Source organism: Microchirus variegatus, assembly GCF_963457635.1.
Source record: "Microchirus variegatus genome assembly, chromosome: 18".
Lineage (NCBI taxonomy): Eukaryota > Metazoa > Chordata > Actinopteri > Pleuronectiformes > Soleidae > Microchirus > Microchirus variegatus.
Genome location: NC_139819.1, coordinates 5717785 through 5739810, shown reverse-complemented (window position 1 = coordinate 5739810; position 22026 = coordinate 5717785). Strand labels below are relative to the sequence as shown.

Below are 22026 nucleotides of genomic sequence, written 5' to 3'. Positions count from 1 at the left end.
CAGGTTCAGTTTTCAGAAATATGACTGCAGATTGCACCCGCCCGTCACTTTCCTGAGGCTTTTATTTTGGAACCGGAAGTGTGCTGCTGTGTGGTGAAAGTAAACACTAGTGGGGTAACGTAAGGTAAGGCTGTCCGTCAACATTGTAAATTCACTTCACTTCCTTGTGTTATTATGTTTCAGTCTAATTAGTGTAATTATCAGTCAACTGTGTCACTTTGTACAACGTCACTGTCATGAAAAACCGATTCAGAGAAGCTTCGACGTTGCCTGCTAGCTTGTTAGCTGCTATTGTTGCAGAGTGAAAGCTATGATAATATAGAGCCGAGTAAATTTACAAATGAGCAAATAACTACTTAAATCCATGCGACCTTTGCTATATTACTTACAAGTAAAAGTCCCTTTCCAAACGGGAAACCTAATATCCACTCAAACGCACGACGGAGTCACATAAACTTTGACCCACTAAAGCCTCGAGCCGAATGTTGTTATATGAAGATGAATTTTAACGCCGTCCTTACACGGGCCTTTACGGTAAAAGCCCTGAATCAAGCTGATTTGTAAGGATATCGACATCCGGTTTTTAAAATAAAACACTCATCATCAAAAAGTGCGGATGTGGAATTCTTACCTTGAAATTTTTCTAATGCTGAACAATAAAATTGTGTGATTTACTGTATGCTAGTAGATATCAATGTGCTGAGCACAACTTTATCAGTCTCGTTCAGAACTCAGAGAATTCTGTTTTTACTGTTACTCAAATTATTAAAGTTGATAGGTCTCTGAAATTACTGGCTACAGATATAGCGCCCTCTGTGTTTTATTTTGAAAATCGGATGTCGATATCCTTACAAATCAGCTTTATTGAACTTGGTTCGTTCCTTGTTTTGTTATGTTACCGTAAAGACCTTTGTTAGGAGGGCGTTAAAATGTGTTAAAAAAGTGTCCGATAGTTTGGCCGCAGAAAGTTACTTTCAACTTATAAAACATTGTTTTGATTTAGTCTTTACTTGAACCATGTTACCGTTATATACGTTATATTTAAAAATAATGATTGTTAAAAATGTTATATGATGTTTGATATCAGCTACACCAACATATCTGTTATGATTGTTAAGTATATGCATAGAAATATAATACATGCATAATTAAATACTCACTCACACATTGAACTATGTATATAAAAAATCACAGATTCTAGCAAGTAGCAAAATGTACAGTTTGTATTAGTTATAAATGACTTCTTTTTTTTTTTACTTTTCCTCTGCTTTACATGATATTCTTCTGATTTTGTGACCTCAGACTGCACGTCTTGAGCCATGTTGGCGAGAGTTGCCGCCCGTAGCCGCCGCCTAACTGGAGGCTGCCTCAGATTATGGTGTGGAGCTTCTCGGCTTACCGTACACATCAGATGTGTGAGTGAAATTAAGACAGGCACAAAGAGATCTGATGAAGAGCAGCACTGGGAGGAGGCAGCCAGTTCCCTGCCATTTTCCAGAGCCAGGATTGGAGCCTTTTTTCAGGAAAGGCCTGTGCTGAGGAATCCATTTTTAGAGGATGCCTTGCTCAGAGGTTACCTGCAGAGACACCTTCCCCATGAGGTGAGCTGTTGGCTGTTTCATTTCCATTAGGGATGCATGATATTTGGCTTTTTGCCGAGGTGAGAATTTATATATATATATATATATATATATATATATATATAAATGTATGTGTTTTTGCTTCACAGGCTGCTCGCTCAGACTTGTGTACATTTGGAGAGCGCGTAGCGAATGAGGTGGACACGTGGGGCCGAGAGTGTGAGATGAGCCCACCACAGCTGATACAGTTTGATCCCTGGGGTCAAAGGATAGACCGCATCGTGACCTCTCCAGCCTGGAAGCGCATGAAAGACCTCTCGGCAGAGGAAGGACTGGTCGCCGTGGGCTATGAGCGGTCATTTGGGGAGTGGAGGTTAGATGACTGTTCCACTTTCTGTGTTCTCTTTTTTGGATCAGTTTTGTTTCCTCCCAGTTTCAGTGAACGTGTGTGTGTGTGTGCGTGCGTGCGTGTTCTTTTGGACCAACATTTTTTTTGTCAACTTTTGGACCAACATTTTTTTTGTCTAATGTTGGACCAAAATGTTTTTGGTCAAATTTTGGACCAAAATGTTTTTTGTCAAATTTTGGACAAATCTTTTTTGTCAAATTTTGGACCAATTTTTTTTTTGACAAATTTTGGACCAAATTTTTTTGGTCAAATTTTGGACCAATATGTTTTGGGTCAAATTTTGGACCAATATGTTTTGGGTCAAATTTTGGACAAATCTTTTTTGTCAAATTTTGGACCAATTTTTTTTTTGACAAATTTTGGACCAAATTTTTTTGGTCAAATTTTGGACCAATATGTTTTGGGTCAAATTTTGGACCAATATGTTTTGGGTCAAATTTTGGACCAATATGTTTTGGGTCAAATTTTGGACCAAAATGTTTTTGGTCAAATTTTGGACCAACATTTTTTTTGTCATATTTTGGACCAATTTTTTTTTTTGTCAAATTTTGGACCAATTTTTTTTTGTCAAATTTTGGCGCAATCATTTTTTTGTCCAATTTTGGACGAAATTTTCTTTTTGTCAAATTTTGGACCAAAATGTTTTTGGTCAAATTTTGGACCAACATTTTTTTTGTCAAATTTTGGACCAATTTTTTTTTTTACAAATTTTGGACCAATTTTTTTTTGTCAAATTTTGGACCAAATGTTTTTTTTTTGTCAAATTTTGGACCAACATTTTTTTTGTCAAAGATTTGTTAAAATGTTGGTCGACATGTTTTTGTAAAATTTTGGACCAAAAAAATAAATAAATAATAATTTCCGGCCCTTTTTGCTCTGGGGCTCTACCTGTAGACATTTTATGGTACTGCAACCAGTAGTTCTTTATAGATGTCATTCATGAAGTAGATATTTGTAATTGTGTTGATTTCTAAAGTGGAAGTCACTTTGTCAGCAACGCAGTCCTCAGTATGCAGCAAGTACAAGAATGTGTGTGTGTGTGTGTGTGTGTGTTTTTCCAGTCGCGTGTACCAAATGAGCAAGTTGTACATCTTCTCTCCCTCCTCTGGTCTCTACACCTGTCCTCTGGCCATGACTGACGGAGCTGCTAAAGTCATACAAGTACAGTATAAGTATACAACAACACATCATCATTTTGGCAGCAAACCGGACTCTGCCTGCAGCGATTATTCAATGAATCAATTCCTAAATTAATTGTCAATTATTTTGTTAATTGTTTATTCAGTTGTAGAGTTGTATTTTTATAATCAGCTTCTTAAATATGAAGATTTTCTGGTTTCTTTGCACCACATAACAAAGAAATAATTAAAACCGACATTTTATGGACCAAACAGATAATTGACAGATTCGTAGATTTTGAAAAATAATTGTTATATACAGCCCTAAACCAGAATCTGATTGTGTAACTTTTAACCTAATTTTCCCTGTAATCAAGTGTATGTATGTGCATGTATGTGAAGTCCATAGGTGTAACGTGGCCTGTAGATGAAGCCTACAGTCGTCTGACCACTCGTGAGCCTGGGCGGTTTTGGACGTCTGGACAGTGGATGACGGAAAGGCAGGGAGGATCTGATGTAGGTCAGTCACAGTCATCTGTGGAGGAACTGTTTTGGCTTTTTATTTATTTATTTATTTATTATTGCACTGTGTCACCACCAGTCCCCTCTAATCTTTGACTGTATGTCCTCAGCCAGTGGCACAGAGACGGTGGCCGTACCCCAGTCAGACGGTTCGTACAAACTTCACGGTTTCAAGTGGTTCACCTCAGCGACAGATGCAGACATGACTCTCACACTGGCCAGAGTGCTGGACAGCACAGGAGCCGCCACTCCAGTAATATTGACTTCTCGTCCCTACCGTTATTACTCACTTATGAATAATTTATAATCAAATGTACACTGTACAGATGCCTGTCTCTCCTCTGTCCTGCAGGGTAGCAGGGGTTTGTCCCTGTTCTATGCAGAGGTGAGTCGAGATGAGAGAGGTCAGCTGAGGGGAATAGAGGTCCAGAGGTTGAAGGACAAACTGGGCACACGACAGATGCCGACCGCCGAGTTACTGCTGGACGGGCTGCCGGCACACAGGGTCAGTCACACATCATCGTTCATTAGAAATGATAAAGGCCCAGTGTGTAAGAATTAATGATATTTAATGGGTGGGGACACTTCCACGTTTCCGCTCACACCTCTTATTTGTTTGCATAGTAAACTTCCTCTTCAATAAAAGTGAAAACCCTCTGAGTGGTTTGAAAGTTCGGGCTGCTCTAGTAAAGCAAAAGTACAAATGATATGTGGTTGTTGTTTTGAAGCAGTTATATACAGTATATATGTATATGTATATATATAAATATATATATATGTGTGTGCGTATATATATATATATATATGTGTATGTATGTATGTATATATATATATATGTGTGTATGTGTATATATATATATATAGATGTGTGTGTATATACATGTGTATATATGTGTGCATATATGTATATACATATGTTTATATATATATATATATGTGTATATACATATATGTATATATGTATGTATATGTGTTTGTGTATATATATATATGTATGTATATGTGTTTGTGTATATATATATGTGTGTGTATGTATATATATATATATATATGTGTGTATGTATACATATATGTGTATATGTGTGTGTATATACATGTGTATATGTGTGCATATATGTATATACATATGTTTATATATATATATATATGTGTATATACATATATGTATATATGTATGTATATGTGTTTGTGTATATATATATGTATGTATATGTGTTTGTGTATATATATATGTGTGTGTATGTGTATATATATACATTTATGTGTATGTGTATATATGTAATCTAATTTCAAATCCTCGACATCTGTATTTCTTCTCTACATGAACAGATTTCAGAAGAAGGCAGAGGTGTGGCCTCCATCGCTAACATGCTGACGATAACCAGGATCCACAACAGCGTCTCTGCAGCAGCTGCAATGAGAAGGCAGGATATTTTATAGTAACGCTTTTTCCGTTTGGATTCTCATAAGTCATCGTTCCTCTAACGTCATTGAATCAGTAGCAACTGGCAATTAGTTCAAATCAGGTTCAATGCCTGGGTTTCACAACTCAACCCCATATGTGTGTGTGTGTGTGTGTGTGTGTGTGTGTGTGTGTGTGTTGACAGGGTGGTCCAGTTATCTCGTGACTACGCCACTCGCCGCTCTGCCTTTGGGAAGGTCCTGAAAGATCACCCACTGCACATGCAGACTCTCGCTAGGATGGAGGTGAGCTGGCAGGAAGTCAATGATCTACAAAATACTGTGTTTCCAATCATGCTTTACCCTGGTGTGCCTCTGACTCGGACAGGTGGAGACCCGCGGGGCGTTCCTGTTAGTCATGGATGTGTGTCGTCTGTTGGGCCGGGAGGAAAGCGGCGTAGCGACTCAGCTCGACGCGTTCCTCCTGCGTTTGCTCACTCCTGTGGTCAAACTGTACACTGGGAAGCAGGTGCGCGGCTTGTGCGAGTTCGTTTTGTGATAATAAACTGTGGATTTTCCTTCTTAAGAAACCACTGTTCTGTTTTGTCTTGTCCCAGGCAGTGGCTGTGGTGTCGGAGGGTCTGGAAAGCTTTGGTGGACAGGGCTACATTGAGGACACCGGGCTGCCTGGACTGCTGCGTGATGCACAGGTGAGAGCGATGCCAAAACACTATTAACTATAGCCATGTGGACTGTGGCGGTACTGCAGGTGGGCCGTGAAATGCCAATAAATAAATAAATGTGTTTTTTTCAGTGTATTTGAGTTTTAAATTGCTGTAAAATATGTATAATACATACACTTTTTCTTTTATCTAGATCAGGTAATACAGTATTTATAGTAATATTATGACATTTTATGTGTAAGTAACCAGTCTCAGTCGGTCGGTATACAGGCCTAATATAACAGTATTTGCATGCAATGTTAATTTTAATGTGTTATTTATGTTGATGGATAATTATGTACTTTTTGTTCTGTTGTAATAGCTGTAATAACCACATACATGTGTTAATCTGCACTGAATTCGCACATGGGAATCATTGGATATTCAGATTTCAAACACTTTTTTCACGTCTTTATCTCTCAGGTTTTGAGTATTTGGGAAGGCACGACTAACATCCTGTCTCTGGACGTTCTGCGCTGTGTGGCTCGCAGCTCAGGAATGGTTCTCCATGCGTACTTCGCCCACGCCAAGGTACGAGGTCAGGTTCACGCGACGATCCACTCGGACAGGTTTCATTTAGCCGAACAAAGAATGTTTTTTTTTTCCTTTCCGTGTAGTCGCTGCTCGCAGGTGCGTCCAGTGTTCCCTCTTTGGGCCCAGCGGTGAAGGCTGTGGAGGCTGCTCTCTCTGAACTGCACTCGTTTGTTCAAGCAGCAGCGGAGAGAGAACACGGCTATCTGGAGCTGGCAGCCAGAGACCTGGCGTACAGTCTGGCTAGAATCTACGCTGGTAGGTACCAACAAAACTAGGGTGTGAGTGTAAATTACCTGAACCTTAAAATCCAACTCTTTTGATGATTTGTGTACACTGTGTGAATGTGATCAGGTGCTCTTCTCATTGACCATGCTTGTTGGAAAGGAGCCTCTCCATCTGACGCCTATGCAGCCCTCAGGTAAAAGGAAAATAAAGTCGATTTTTCAGGTTTAGCAATGTATTCATTCTACTGTATGTTTTTACTGTTCTTTTATCAGATGGTGTGAACAGGATTTGTGTCCTGTGGTGAATAAACAGACGAGAGGCTGCTATGACGCCAACACTCCACCACTCGATGCGGCGCTGGTGTATGACCGGCCTTCACAAGACTGAAACCTTCTGTGCAAACGGACACACAACTGACATTTCTTCACCTCACTATGCTTCTGACTCTGAACATGGACTGTGTAATTATGTGTCGTATGGGTTGTACAAATCTTTGCAATATAAAACACATTTATATCCCCACAGCTAATTCACTTTTGAGACACAAGTAAGCAAAGATCAACAGACCGTAAGTGAAGTCGGACATGGCTCAGGGACAAGAGTAGACCTGACTGTCTGGGCAGGTTTGAGCTTAAGTACACAGTGCCTTCAAGTACTGTTGGAAAACTTACTTTAAAGCTGCCAAAACTACTAGATTCCTAATCCTCAATCGGGGGTCTCACTTAGCATCTCGTCTGGTCTATGAGCTTAAAATGATATCATGAAATACCATCATCGTATTGCAATAACAACATTTGTGGTGATAGTTCACTGAATTTCAAAATAAAAGTGTTTGTTTTGATATTGATTTTTTCTCTTTATCATCCCCCAAGTGTAACTTTGTTTAAATTTACTCTATTGATTTCTGTTGCAAACAAAGTGGAGGGAAGATAGTGAGAAGTACAAATACTAGTTATAGTAAATGTGTTTGTTTTTGTTTTTTTGCATGTGCGGAATTCCCCAAAAAGACTTTAATCAGAAAGTCAGACTTGGAAAAAAGGTCAGAATTGTGAGAAAAACGTTAGAAGTTTTTGGCTATTTTCCAAAATACTGAACATTTGGCCCTAATCCTCTTCCGTAATTAATAAAACTAAAAATAAACAGTCTCGTACAGAGGCGGAGTTAACGAGGAGTCCCTGAACGCAGCACACGTCTGGTTTGACGTGAACAGTGGGCGGGGTCTAAGGCAGAGGTGAACACTGTGTACAACAACATTTTTTTTACAAACTGAACAAACACACACACACACAGTTATGGAGTCAACGGTTTCTACAAAGCAGCCGTGTTAGAAGTGGAACAACAGCTACTACAACAACACCGACATTTTGTTCCGCGACGGGTTTTTTTATGAGGAAGTAAACGGGCTACTACTAACAGCACCACCACCACCGCCCACCGGTCCGTCAACGCACCACCACCATGGACACAGCTCCAGGTTAACGCGAACCATGTCTTCAGCCGTTTTTGTCACGTCACAATCACCTGTCCTCGTTAAACACTCTTGTGTTGGACCTTGAACTACTCACCTGTCAACATGTCTCTGAGCAGCAGCAACGATGAGGTAATTACACATAAAATTATCAGCAGGTTTTTCCAGCTGTCACGTGATTTAGTCTCAACTGTTTATTCTGTATTTTCACCCCAAAGTAAAGATTATTCACGTACAGGTGGACAGATGTTGACAGGGTGATGATGTACAGCATATAACAGTGTGCGGTGTCTAATGTAGTGGTTCACAAAGACTGGGTCGTGGCCCACAGATGAGCTACAGGAGGATTCTTTTGGGTCCTCAAACACATTTTCAGAATTTTCCTAACCTTTTAGTATCAGATTTATGCATATATGTTTTAAATAACATCCGTAAAATGATCAAACATCTTTTGGAAATGATACATGTTACAGATATGGTTATAAACGTGTCACTACATTGAGTACAAATGTGTATTTGTATTATCATATTATTATTATAAAAGTTTGGGATACACCGGTCCCAATATTGGTCCGATACTGGATTAAATATCGTAAAAGGGAAAGCGGGAAATCCGATTCTATCTGTATACTTGATACGCGATACGTGGTCAACGATACCAATAATATCGCGATGCAACGATTCTGTGATAATCAATATATTGCCCTTATTAATCGATAATAGCGACTTCATTTGTGATTTAAAATACCGATATTTGCCCTGGCGTACCATTATCATAGCTGCGTGAGGAAGGACGACGATATTTGTCACCAAATTTTATATCTACGTGGTCAAGGCAATAGCAGAAATGACTTATTAACAGCTAACTTGCGTGAAAAAGAGTTCGGAGAATATATCGGCCTGATACTGTTATCGGTAGAGACTCAAGATTGTTATATCGGCTTTGTATCGAACACATAAAGGTATCGAGCCATCTCTACTTGTCATGACTGAATATACCAATTTAGACTTATTAAAAGCCTAGAAGATGGTGTTTCTTTTATAATCATTAGAAATAACTCAAATTATAATGTGACTCAGTTTCTGGACACTGTGGACACAACGTCGGATTTTTCAAATCTGAGCTATGTCACGAAATCAGAGCGGTTTCTTCGCTCGCTCTGGGTTCATTGAGCAATTGTAGGAAACGTTGCAAATCCGTGGCGATGTGTGATGATTTTTTTTTATTATTGTTGCTGCAACAATGCAGTCAAGTTCCTCTTTTGGTCAGTCAGTGTGTTTGCTGTAAACCATTAACTACACTTAGTATAACAATATAAAATACTTCATGATACTGTTTTATTCTGAAAATACAGCTGCAACTAACGATTATTTTCAGAATCGATGAATCTGTCGGTTAATTTCGTTATTAGTCGATTAGTTGTTATCTCAAATCTGTAAATAATGATGTTCTCAAATGTCTTGTTTGGTTTTCACGATTTCTTTGTTTCATGGAGCAAAGAAACCAGAAAAATATTCACATTTAAGACGCTGAAAACTCGTATTTCTATTTAAATGAACACTTTTGTTGTAATCGATTAATAAAAGTTAATATTAAGTATTATGTTCTCATTTTGTCTTCCAGTGTGACCATGTGATGAACCTCAGTGCCGTGGACCGCTGTGCGTTTGTGAAGAGCACGCCGGACTGTTTCATGGAAGATGGCTTCATCAACTACCTCCAACTGGCCTTCTGTCTGCTCCCTCCCAACCTCACGCCTCTCACCATCACACTTTTTGTAAGATCTGTGTGTGTGTGTGTGTGTGTGGAGATGGTTGCTATGAAGTGGCATGAATGAAACTCTGCGGCTCAGCAGCAGCAGCAGCAGCAGCTGATCTTTAGAGGAAGTCGTTGCTGTGGGAGAACCAGGGATGACCTCAAATCTGAATGTCACTCTTTTGCTAAATAATGGGGTTTTATAAGGATGTATGAACTCCATCAAACATGCTGTTGTTCTCTATTTAAGACACAGTGGGATTAGTATTATTATTATAGTCAAACAAGGCCGTCCTTTGGTGTTTGTGGAAGAGAAAGAAAGACGAGGGAGAAAGCTGTGATAGGCCCAGTGTCATAAAACGTAGATGAAGGATTGATGAAGATAATAATGTTAATGGTAATAGTTTTAGTTCTGGTAAACGAGCTCTGGAGTCGAATAAGTATAGAGAGGAAGTGTGAGTGCTGGGATTGGAAATGATGTCCACTGTTTATGGTCACGTGTGAAGCTGCACAGATACCGGTTTTGGTATTTTGAATGAGGTTTATATTATCTTTGATGTTCCATTAGAACTGGATTATCCTGTAAACACAGGAGACTATGTCATAATAGATGAATCGGTTTGAAGCTTTTGTCATGATTAAAACAAGATTTCTGATTGTTTTAGCTTCTTAAGTGTGAATATTTTTCTTCGTTTCTTTGCTCCACATAACAAAGAAATCATTAAAACTGAATCATTTTGGTTTGTGGGCAAAACAAACAAGACATCGTCATTTATTGCAGCTCTATGTGACTCTGTGCCTCTTTCTTCTCCACAGATGATATGGCTGCTCTTTTTATTTGTTATTCTCGGACTCTCTGCATCCAAGTTGTAAGTATCTGTATTTCTCTCTCGCTCTGTGCGTGTGTGTCATGTTCTCTTTTTACGCTTCAGAAAGTTTCTAAAAATAATTCCACACGATTAGACTCGGCTCTGACAAGTGAAACGCCTCGTTTAAAGCTCACACATACACAGACTGTAGTTAAACAAGTCATGGCGAGCGTTAACACACACACACACACACACACGTGTGTCACATGACTGTGGAGTTTTTCTTTCACTTGCTTTGTAAGAATGTGAGATTTCCTTTAAGTAAGAGTTTGTTCTGCATTTTTATCTCGCTCTGTAAACACACTGACAACTGCTGTGTTTCACTGATGGTGAAGTCTCAAAGTTAAAGAGATTATATGTAAGAAATGTACGATATTAAGACATTAAATAACCATAATGTGTCATCAGAGATTACGGAAACTGTAAAATAAATTGTACATGGCTTCAATAACATGATTATTCGATTCCTAAATCAACAATTTTGGTAAGCAATTAATTTGTTTGAGTGTTTTTTAAAGAATTAAAACAAGTTTTTTGATATTTTCCGTGTTCTTTGCTCCATATAACAAAGAAATCATTAAAACTCAAAGAAAAGGTCAATCTACACACAAGTGGTTTAAGATGAAGAAAGACCCAGAGCATAGTTAGACCTAAACATTTATACCTGAGGAACATCCCTTTCAGATCCCTTTGTCTGGGAAGGGGTCTGCTCCTCTAGGCCATGCTTTCACAACACTTTGTCTACGGCAGGTATCTGGGGCCGACATCCACAGAGGTATCCTGCTGATGGTTGTAGTTCGGTGCAAGCTGAGTCTATACATCCTAATTTGAATACACAAAAGAACCTGGTGTCTTATGTTTGGAAAGGGACATTTGAGAATGGCATAATTTCCAATTTTTCGTGAAGATCAACTTTTTCTGACATTTTACAGACCAAATAATGTGAGCATTTCATAAAATAGGGTCACTGTTTTGGCATTTGGCAACCACAAGTTTTAAAGTTTTAATATACCACCTTTAATATGAAATGTTGTTATTTAATCATCAGTTTCTCAGAAGTGCACTAACTCATTGTCACGTCGCGCTCTCTCCTCAGTTTCTGTCCGAACCTGTCGGCCATCTCCACCAGTCTGCACCTCACTCACAACGTGGCCGTATCCTTTATCTCCGTTCTGTTTGTTCTTGTTTTCTTTTTTGTTTACCCATGAGAAAGATTCTCTTTGACTCTTTGATGCTCAGGGCGTCACATTTCTGGCTCTCGGTAACGGAGCTCCTGACATCTTCAGCGCCATCGCGGCGTTCTCACACCCGCACACTGCCGGCCTCGCTGTCGGAGCCCTGTTTGGTACGCAAAACGCCAATATATACGTACACTACCGTTCAAAAGTTTGGGCTCACTTAGGAACGTCCTTATTTTTGAAGGAAAATCACCTTTTTTCAATTATAACACATTTTGAGAAAGAAATAAAAATTTTGAAAAAAAAAAGAAAATTTGAGATTATTTTTGAGGAAAATTTTGAGAATTTTTTTGAGAAAAATTTGAAAATGTTTTGAGGAAAATTTGAGAATTTTTTTTGAGAAAAATTTGAGAATTTTTTTGAGAAAAATTTGAGAATTTTTTTGAGAAAATTTGAGAATTTTTTTGAGAAAATTTGAGAATTTTTTTGAGAAAATTTGAGAATTTTTTTGAGAAAATTTGAGAATTTTTTTGAGAAAATTTGAGAAATTTTTTGAGAAAATTTGAGAAATTGTTTGAGAAAAATTATCAAAAATTTTAGAAAATAAAATTTTGTAAATTTTGAGATAAAAAAAATCCTTATTTTTGAAGGAAAATAACTTTTTTATAACGACTATTCTAGCTGCAAATGTCTTTGGTTTTTAATTTACATTCCAATATTCCATTTCCAGTGTTCTAATGGTACATTGTGTTTGCTAATCGTGTTAGAAGGCTATTGGATGATTAGAAAACCCTTGTGCACTGATGTTAGTACAGCTGAAAACAGTTTTGCTGGTTCTTCTTTGACTTTGACTTTTTGAACGGTAGTGGACACAACAATTAAGTAAAAAAAAACAACAACAAATCAAGCTTTTTAATCTGTCCCTGTCTCTCTCTCTATCCACGTCACAGGAGCTGGAATATTTGTTACGACAGTAGTAGCAGGCAGCGTGGCCATGGTCAAGCCTTTCGCCGTGGCCTCTCGTCCCTTTCTGCGGGACGTCATCTTCTACATGGTGGCAGTGTACTGGACTTTCCTCATGCTGTACAGAGGGACGGTAACGCTGGGAGAAACAATAGGTACACAAAAACTCCACCAGGGGCACCAAATTTATTTATGTTGCCTTTTTGATCAGATATTGTGTCAAGTTTCCATTCTGGAGAGTAACAGAATGCTATGGGAGATTTTAAATGCATTTAATGTATTTCATACACACAGCCTGTGCTTATAAATATCACAGAACTCACAGAAAAGAAGTCAGAAGACTCTATCGCCACCACAAACAGTCGCTATTCAATTATTTTGCGTGTAGTTCTCATTTATATACTATTATAATTCTAAACATTTATAACTGCGATTATAAACTTCATACTAATGAGTATTCATGCGTTATAATGATGAATTCAATATTCATTAATGCTTAACTAATGCTAATATTGTGTACTTATTATAAAGTTTTACCGATTTTCTTCCTGATGCAACCTTCCCATTTATCCGGGCTTTGAGACTGATTGGGTTCTTTGCTCAGGGGCAACGCAGCCTGGCAGGGACTCAAACTGTCAACCTTTGCATGATTATCCGAGTTCTCTTTCCACCTGGCTAGCAGCAGCTGCATACTTTGTTAGATTAGGTAAAAGAGAAGTGAGAATAAAGATGCACGTAGGGTGAGATAAGTTTAAAAGTTGCCAAATAAAGAGAGAGAGAGAGAGAGGGATATAAAATGAATGTTGAAATCATTCTAATCTCCACACATATGTACGACTGCAAAAACTGTGACTTCATTTCCTATTTCGTCTTCTGTTTTTCAGGATACCTGGGCCTCTATGTGGTTTATGTCATCACCGTCATCATCAGCGCTTACGTCTACAACCGGCAAAAATACTCTGTGAACGCAAGCGTGCAGAGCGATGCACATATTCACGGTCAGCACGCATATATACGTACACATCTCTATTAACCTTTATTTTAATGGGAATTAATTTTCAATTGTATTAAAAGCTATGACTAAAAAAACGTTTAAATGGAGTAAAAAACTGTTTCCACAGTCTCTAGTGGTGAGATCCACTCGTCCGACACGTCCGACGATGACGTTCCTTACCTGACCGCTTCGCACGACTACGGTAGGAGAGCGCTCGTATTGGTTAATGTACAGCAGGGTTTTTCTGCACACTCAGGATCATAACATGCACGTGTGTGTGTGTGTGTGTGTGTCACAGAGTCCGAGTACAGGCCGCTGCTGCCGTATTCAGAGTCCACCGGTCAGATCCTGCTGAGCTCCCTGAACCCGGTGGACAGCAGGAAGTGGAGGAGGAAATCATGGAGGTGGAGAGCGCTCAAAGTGGTGAAGGTGTGGTGAAGCCATCAGTGTTATGATGTGTCCTAAAATACCAGCGTTTATACTGAACATTTCACTGTTTTATGTTTTTTTATTTGTGTATAAAAAGTATACAAAGTCCAAAAGTGCACAAATGTAACTATACAAACACAACCCATAGTCTCTACAACAAGTATTACTGTAATCATCATTCCTGTGGGTTTATTCCAAATATTGGTTCTATGCGTATTCGTAAAAGCATCTGGGAAAGTTTTAAATAATGACTTTTAGTCGTTTAGACGTTTAGTTTTGAGTTAAGACCAGAACCTGTGCCTGAGGGCGGCTGGTGCCTGTCACACATCACACGGTCACACATGGGATTAAAAAACTTCACTAATCTCACTTTAGACCAGTGAAGGCCATGTGTGTGTGTGATCCTGACCACAAACAGATTAAAGAGGAACATATTCTGACTAAAGCTTTCTCCAAAATCTCACCAGGAAGTTCCACATCCATGTCTTCTTTCCACTGGTTTTTTAATGTCAAGGGTTCAAGATTACATTTATTTATTAAGTGTCCTAATTATCCCCATGGAGCTGAGATTAAGTCCTAAAATTGAGTGTTAAGAGAGCTGGGTTAATGTTTGAATGTTATGAATAAATTGGATTGCATTATTAAAGCTATTTAAATCTTGCCCTCTCCAGACTCCTCTGGAGGTCCTGCTGCTGCTCTGCGTCCCCGTCGTCGACCCTGATAAAGAGGACAAGAACTGGAGACGCCCGCTCAACTGTCTCCATCTCATCACAGCTCCACTGGTGTCTGTCCTCACCTTCCAGTCAGGAGCGTGTAAGTGTGGAAGATGGCGTTAAATTGGATTTATGGCATAAATGTACATTAAACATCACAATTCAAGACATTGTAGGTCACAGTTGACATATGTAAACATGATAATGCAGTTATACATACCGTGTCTGTTTGTCCTTATAAAACACTGAACCTGTTTGTTGAATTTTCACATGATGAGGAAACAAAGAAGCGGCTGTAAAAACATCACATGCTAAATATAACAACCAACAAGGTGTGATGACATAGCCATGGTAATCTATTGTGCTCAGTCTCTGTTTTGTTTCTCTGTCCTGAAGACAGTTCATATGACTTCTGAGGACAGACGACACACAGTCTTCATCCCCCTCTCTTCTCCGTCCAATCCATATTAAGTCATAATAAATGATTACTGTATTTTCTTGTGTTACTAGATACATTTTGCATCATAAATACTTTTTTATTGTGAGCTATCTAGTGACACAAACACTCTTTTGAAACTCATGATGGAATATTATGATTTAATTCGGAGCTAAACAGTTGCTTGTTCCCAAAAAGTCGGGACTATTTTTCACTTAAATGCTCAGTAGCTTCTCCTCTGGTCGAGACATTTTTGAGACGGGTAGTGAGGCTTTTTAGTGAGCTGTAATTATGGGTGGGAAATGCCAAAAATGAAAAGTATCACAACTTTTCTTAATCTCAGAGGACATATCATGTTAATTTTTTTTGACTTGATAGAATACATTTCTTACAAATAGCCTCTAATTATTATTTTTTTCCTTCATAGATGGAGAATACATGATCCAAGGACAGTTTCCCCTCTGGTTGTTGACTCTCCTGCTGGGACTTTTTCTGTCTGCCATCATCTTCTGCACCACGGTTAATGACCAACCTCCCAAATATCATTCTGTAAGTGTGTGTGAGATTAAAAACCAAGATAATGGTTATATAAAGCGAGAAAGCTGCAAACACAAACTATAAAAAACAGTGGTTGAAGGTGAATTGTACTGCTCAAAAAATGTATTGATGATACCGATGCTAACCTATGACTTTTTGTCATAGGATAGCATGTCGCCCAAATTTTGATAAAAAATTTATTTTTTTATAAATGTTTTTTCCAAAATGTGAAAAAAAGTCAAACTATACTATGTCATCCAAAACTTGACAATTTTTTTGAGATCATTTTTTTTGTCCAAAATTTGACCAAAATGTCAAACTATACTATGACGTTCAAAATTTGACAAAAACTTCATAATAAACCATGTCGTCCAAAACTTGAAAATTTTGTTAAGAAAAGATTCTTTGTCCAAAATTTGACAAAAACATAATACTATACTATGTCGTCCAAAATTTGACAATTTTTTTTGAAAAAAGATTTTGCTCCAAAATTTGACAAAAACATCATACTATACTATGTCGTCCAAAATTTGACAATTTTTTTTGAAAAAAGATTTTGGTCCAAAATTGTACAAAAACATCATACTATACTATGTCGTCCAAAATTTGACAATTTTTTTTGAAAAAAGATTTTGGTCCAAAATTTGACAAAAACATCATACTTTACTGTCGTCCAAAATTTGACAATTTTTTTTGAAAAAAGATTTTGGTCCAAAATTTGACAAAAACGTCATACTATACTATGTCGTCCAAAATTTGAAAAAAAAATTTGAAAAAAGATTTTGGTCCAAAATTGGACAAAAACATCATACTATACTATGTCGTCCAAAATTTGACAATTTTTTTTGAAAAAAGATTTTGCTCCAAAATTTGACAAAAACATCATACTTTACTATGTCGTCCAAAATTTGACAATCTTTTTTGAAAAAAGATTTTGGTCCAAAATTGGACAAAAACATCATACTATACTATGTCGTCCAAAATTTGACAATTTTTTTTGAAAAAAGATTTTGGTCCAAAATTTGACAATAACATCATACTATACTATGTCGTCCAAAATTTGAAAAAAAAATTTGAAAAAAGATTTTGGTCCAAAATTGGACAAAAACATCATACTATACTATGTCGTCCAAAATTTGAAAAAAAAATTTGAAAAAAGATTTTGGTCCAAAATTGGACAAAAACATCATACTATACTATGTCGTCCAAAATTTGACAATTTTTTTTGAAAAAAGATTTTGGTCCAAAATTTGACAATAACATCATACTATACTATGTCGTCCAAAATTTGACAATTTTTTTTGAAAAAAGATTTTGCTCCAAAATTTGACAAAAACATCATACTATACTATGTCGTCCAAAATTTGACAATTTTTTTTGAAAAAAGATTTTGGTCCAAAATTTGACAATAACATCATACTATACTATGTCGTCCAAAATTTGACAATTTTTTCTGAAAAAAGATATTGGTCCAAAATTTGACAAAAACATCATACTATACTATGTCGTCCAAAATTTGACAATTTTTTCTGAAAAAAGATATTGGTCCAAAATTTGACAAAAACATCATACTATACTATGTCGTCCAAAATTTGACAATTTTTTTTGAAAAAAGATTTTGGTCCAAAATTGGACAAAAACATCATACTATACTATGTCGTCCAAAATTTGACAATTTTTTTTGAAAAAAGATTTTGGTCCAAAATTTGACAAAAACATCATACTATACTGTCGTCCAAAATTTGACAAATTTTTTTGAAAAAAGATTTTGGTCCAAAATTTGACAAAAACGTCATACTATACTATGACGTCCAAAATTTGACAATTTTTTTTGAAAAAAGATTTTGCTCCAAAATTGGACAAAAACATCATACTATACTATGTCGTCCAAAATTTGACAATTTTTTTTGAAAAAAGATTTTGGTCCAAAATTTGACAAAAACGTCATACTATACTATGTCGTCCAAAATTTGACAATTTTTTTTGAAAAAAGATTTTGCTCCAAAATTGGACAAAAACATCATACTATACTATGTCGTCCAAAATTTGACAATTTTTTTTGAAAAAAGATTTTGCTCCAAAATTGGACAAAACATCATACTATACTATGTCGTCCAAAATTTGACAATTTTTTTTGAAAAAAGATTTTGGTCCAAAATTGGACAAAAACATCATACTATACTGTCGTCCAAAATTTGACAAATTTTTTTGAAAAAAGATTTTGGTCCAAAATTTGACAAAAACGTCATACTATACTATGACGTCCAAAATTTGACAATTTAAAAAAAAAAAGATTTTGGTCCAAAATTTGACAAAAACGTCATACTATACTATGTCGTCCAAAATTTGACAATTTTTTTTGAAAAAAGATTTTGCTCCAAAATTTGACAAAAACATCATACTATACTATGTCGTCCAAAATTTGACAATTTTTTTTGAAAAAAGATTTTGGTCCAAAATTTGACAAAAACATCATACTATACTATGTCGTCCAAAATTTGACAATTTTTTTTGAAAAAAGATTTTGGTCCAAAATTTGACAATAACATCATACTATACTATGTCGTCCAAAATTTGAAAAAAAAAATTGAAAAAAGATTTTGGTCCAAAATTGGACAAAAACATCATACTATACTATGTCGTCCAAAATTTGACAATTTTTTTTGAAAAAAGATTTTGCTCCAAAATTGGACAAAAACATCATACTATACTATGAAGTCCAAAATTTGACAAATTTTTTTAAAAAAGATTTTGGTCCAAAATTTGACAAAAACATCATACTATACTATGTCGTCCAAAATTTGACAATTTTTTTTGAAAAAAGATTTTGGTCCAAAATTTGACAATAACATCATACTATACTATGTCGTCCAAAATTTGACAATTTTTTCTGAAAAAAGATATTGGTCCAAAATTTGACAAAAACATCATACTATACTATGTCGTCCAAAATTTGACAATTTTTTTTGAAAAAAGATTTTGGTCCAAAATTGGACAAAAACATCATACTATAGTATGTCGTCCAAAATTTGACAAATTTTTTTGAAAAAAGATTTTGGTCCAAAATTTGACAAAAACGTCATACTATACTATGACGTCCAAAATTTGACAATTTAAAAAAAAAAAAGATTTTGGTCCAAAATTTGACAAAAACGTCATACTATACTATGTCGTCCAAAATTTGACAATTTTTTTTGAAAAAAGATATTGCTCCAAAATTTGACAAAAACATCATACTATACTATGTCGTCCAAAATTTGACATTTTTTTTTGAAAAAAGATTTTGGTCCAAAATTGGACAAAAACATCATACTATATACTATGTGGTCCAAAATTTGACAATTTTTTTTGAAAAAAGATTTTGGTCCAAAATTTGACAAAACCATCATACTATACTATGTCGTCCAAAATTTGACAATTTTTTTTGAAAAAGATTTTGGTCCAAAATTTGACAAAAACATCATACTATACTATGTCGTCCAAAATTTGACAATTTTTTTTGAAAAAAGATTTTGGTCCAAAATTTGACAAAAACATCATACTATACTATGTCGTCCAAAATTTGACAATTAAAAAAAAAAAAAATGTTGCTCCAAAATTTGACAAAAACATCATACTATACTATGTCGTCCAAAATTTGACAATTAAAAAAAAAAAAAAAAATGTTGCTCCAAAATTTGACAAAAACGTCATGCTATACTATGTCGTCCAGAATTTTGACAAAAAAAGTATTGCTTGACACAGCCATTTTCAGACGGACACAGCATACATATAGTTAAATATAGTATAGTAAAGTTACATCGTTTCTGTTCACAAAGACCAAACAGAGGCAGAATAATATGCACTATTCTATATTTGCATGTGATTCTGATTTTTGTTTTTCGTTGTCCTCTAGCTCTTTGCTCTTTTGGGCTTCATCGTGAGCGCAGTGTTGATCAGCGCCGTGGCCTCTGAGGTGGTCAGTCTTCTGCACATGCTCGGCGTGGTGCTGAGCCTCAGCAACACCGTGCTGGGACTCACGCTGTTGGCCTGGGGCAACAGCATCGGAGGTGACGTTTGTGAACCTTTGTGAAGTCTTTAGTCTCACGGTTCAGCATTTTATACACATCTATAACCCGTCATCATCTGTTTCAGACTGTTTCGCCGACATCACCATCGCCCGGCAGGGTTACCCACGCATGGCCATATCTGCCTGCTTTGGAGGCATCATTTTCAGTATCCTTACTTTGGAACCATGGTTCTCAAAATGTGGTGCATGAGCTTATGTCGTCTAAAACATATTTTATGTTTGAAATATTTTTATTGTGAAGCAAACAGTATGTCAAAAATACAACCATCTTTGGTTCATGCAATATATATATGTATGTATGTATGTATATATACATACATACATACATACATACATACATACATGTGTATGTATGTATGTTTATATATATATATATACATACATACATACATTTATATGTATGTATATATATGTATACGTAAATATATACACATATGTACGTGTATATATGTATATCTACATATATATATATGCTCTTCCAGGGAGAGCGCGTCCTCTGATATAGTATTTCAGCTTTAAATGTATATATATATGTATATATGTATGTATATATGTATATATATATATACATACATACATATATATAATAATAATAATAATAATAATGCATTATATTTAAGGCGCCTTATGTATGTATATATATGTATACGTAAATATATACATATATGTACTTGTGTATATATATATGTATATGTGCATATATATATATGCTCTTCCAGGGAGAGAGCATCCTCTGATATAGTATTTCAGCTTTAAATATCTGTGTACCTTAACAGTATTCCTCTCAGATATGCTGTTTGGTGTAGGTCTGGGTTCTCTCTTTCAGCGAGTCACAACACACGTTGATGTGCAGGTAATTTTTTTACTCAATTCTAAAACAATATGAATCATTTTCATTCATGAGACCTGACACCCGTGACTCTTCTCTCCTCCTCCTCCTCAGATTGAACCAGAGGGTTTGCTGACCTGGATTCTGGCAGGATCTCTGGGTCTGTCTCTGGTTCTGTCCTTCGTCATTGTCCCGCTGTCCCGGTTCCACTTGGATCGGCGCTACGGGGTCTTCCTCATCGTCTTCTACGTCGTCTTCCTCGTCATCGCGATGCTCACGGAGTTTGGCGTCATACAGATGACCTAACACTGAGGGCCAGTTTTAAAAAAAAAAAAGAATGTCTCTGGAAAAGAGGCCGCACTGAGAGCAGAGACAATTGACTTTTGCACTTTTGGACAAATGAATGACACGAATCACACTGTGCCTTTTGTTCAGCCTCAAAGAGGAGAGACATGTGTTTGTAAAGTGACAGAACAGAAGTAAATATTTAACATTTTAACTGAAGAACGTTTTGGTTTGGTTTGGTTTTTAGGTTTACACGTCTTCGCCTTCTGTGTGAAAATAAGCGCTGCCCGTGCACTTGACAATCTGAACCGTTTATTAAAATCCCTTATGAAGTAACTGAAATACATTACAGAAAAGGAAGTTATATAAAACACTGAATACAGTATGTTGACGATGAGTTAGGAGATACACCAGTATTGTTTATAGCTAACGGGAGTGTAAGTCTTTGTACTTTTGGTCTTCAGACAACTTGGTCGTGTCCGTGTTAATACTGGTCGGATGAGCCATTTAAACTAAGGCATCAGGTTTTGAGTACTACACAATTTACAAATCACACAAAGGCCTACAGCAGTACATGTACACAACATACTGTGCTTGTACAGGCTCAAGTTTCAGTCGCTCAAGTCTTAAAAAACAGGGGTCAGGGTTCAACGCCAAACTAAAATGGGCTGCTGTCTTTCTGTCCGTCTGTGTGTGCTGCTGGTTTGTGAAGTCGAGTCTAAAAAGGCCGAGGACGAGTTTCCCACCGTGTCACAAAATGCTAAGAAAAGTTTGTGGTTATCGCTTAAGAAACTGTGCGTTAGTTGATGCTGTGAGGTCCAGTTTGGGAGTTGAGCTGCGCCTCGGAGAAGGGACACGGGTTAGAGACGGGACTGTCCAGATCCCGCTCCAGGCTTTGGTCTGTTTCAGGCAGGTTTTCCCTTGAATACTCCGTATACCACTCCTGGAGGAACAAGTGTAAACAGTCAGTGGATGAAGAAATACCAACTC

At 36.7% G+C, this 22026-nt stretch overlaps 3 protein-coding genes across 4 annotated transcripts in view; 2 read left to right on the top strand and 1 right to left on the bottom strand.

Annotated features, from left to right (window-relative positions):
• The first annotated feature begins 92 nt into the window (after nucleotides 1-92).
• Nucleotides 93-7344, top strand: LOC310939961 (acyl-CoA dehydrogenase family member 11). Of its 2 annotated transcripts, none has more exons than XM_083904848.1 (15): nucleotides 93-124; nucleotides 1303-1601; nucleotides 1730-1953; nucleotides 3051-3150; nucleotides 3510-3627; nucleotides 3740-3882; nucleotides 3982-4134; nucleotides 4959-5053; nucleotides 5237-5336; nucleotides 5419-5559; nucleotides 5648-5740; nucleotides 6176-6283; nucleotides 6370-6541; nucleotides 6638-6704; nucleotides 6784-7344. In XM_083904848.1, the coding sequence occupies exons 2-15, from the start codon at nucleotides 1320-1322 to the stop codon at nucleotides 6896-6898; spliced, it is 1911 nt and encodes a 636-aa protein (XP_083760974.1). In that variant the 5' UTR covers nucleotides 93-124; nucleotides 1303-1319; the 3' UTR covers nucleotides 6899-7344. The 2 variants fall into 2 exon arrangements, with proteins under 2 accessions (XP_083760974.1, XP_083760973.1); XM_083904847.1 differs by having other exon boundaries at nucleotides 96-145.
• A 448-nt stretch (nucleotides 7345-7792) lies between these two features.
• On the top strand, nucleotides 7793-21201 carry slc8b1 (solute carrier family 8 member B1). Its single transcript, XM_083904446.1, has 15 exons — nucleotides 7793-8111; nucleotides 9604-9756; nucleotides 10551-10603; nucleotides 11700-11757; nucleotides 11843-11948; nucleotides 12732-12899; nucleotides 13629-13742; nucleotides 13866-13940; nucleotides 14037-14167; nucleotides 14839-14980; nucleotides 15744-15865; nucleotides 19749-19902; nucleotides 19988-20068; nucleotides 20711-20775; nucleotides 20866-21201. The coding sequence occupies exons 1-15, from the start codon at nucleotides 8085-8087 to the stop codon at nucleotides 21055-21057; spliced, it is 1641 nt and encodes a 546-aa protein (XP_083760572.1). The 5' UTR covers nucleotides 7793-8084; the 3' UTR covers nucleotides 21058-21201.
• A 220-nt stretch (nucleotides 21202-21421) lies between these two features.
• Nucleotides 21422-22026, bottom strand: part of tpcn1 (two pore segment channel 1) — a 33380-nt gene continuing 32775 nt past the window's right edge. The window contains exon 26 of the mRNA XM_083904958.1: nucleotides 21422-21979. Within this exon, the coding sequence (XP_083761084.1) occupies nucleotides 21836-21979 (144 nt within the window). The 3' untranslated portion in view covers nucleotides 21422-21835. The remainder of the gene's footprint in view (nucleotides 21980-22026) is intronic.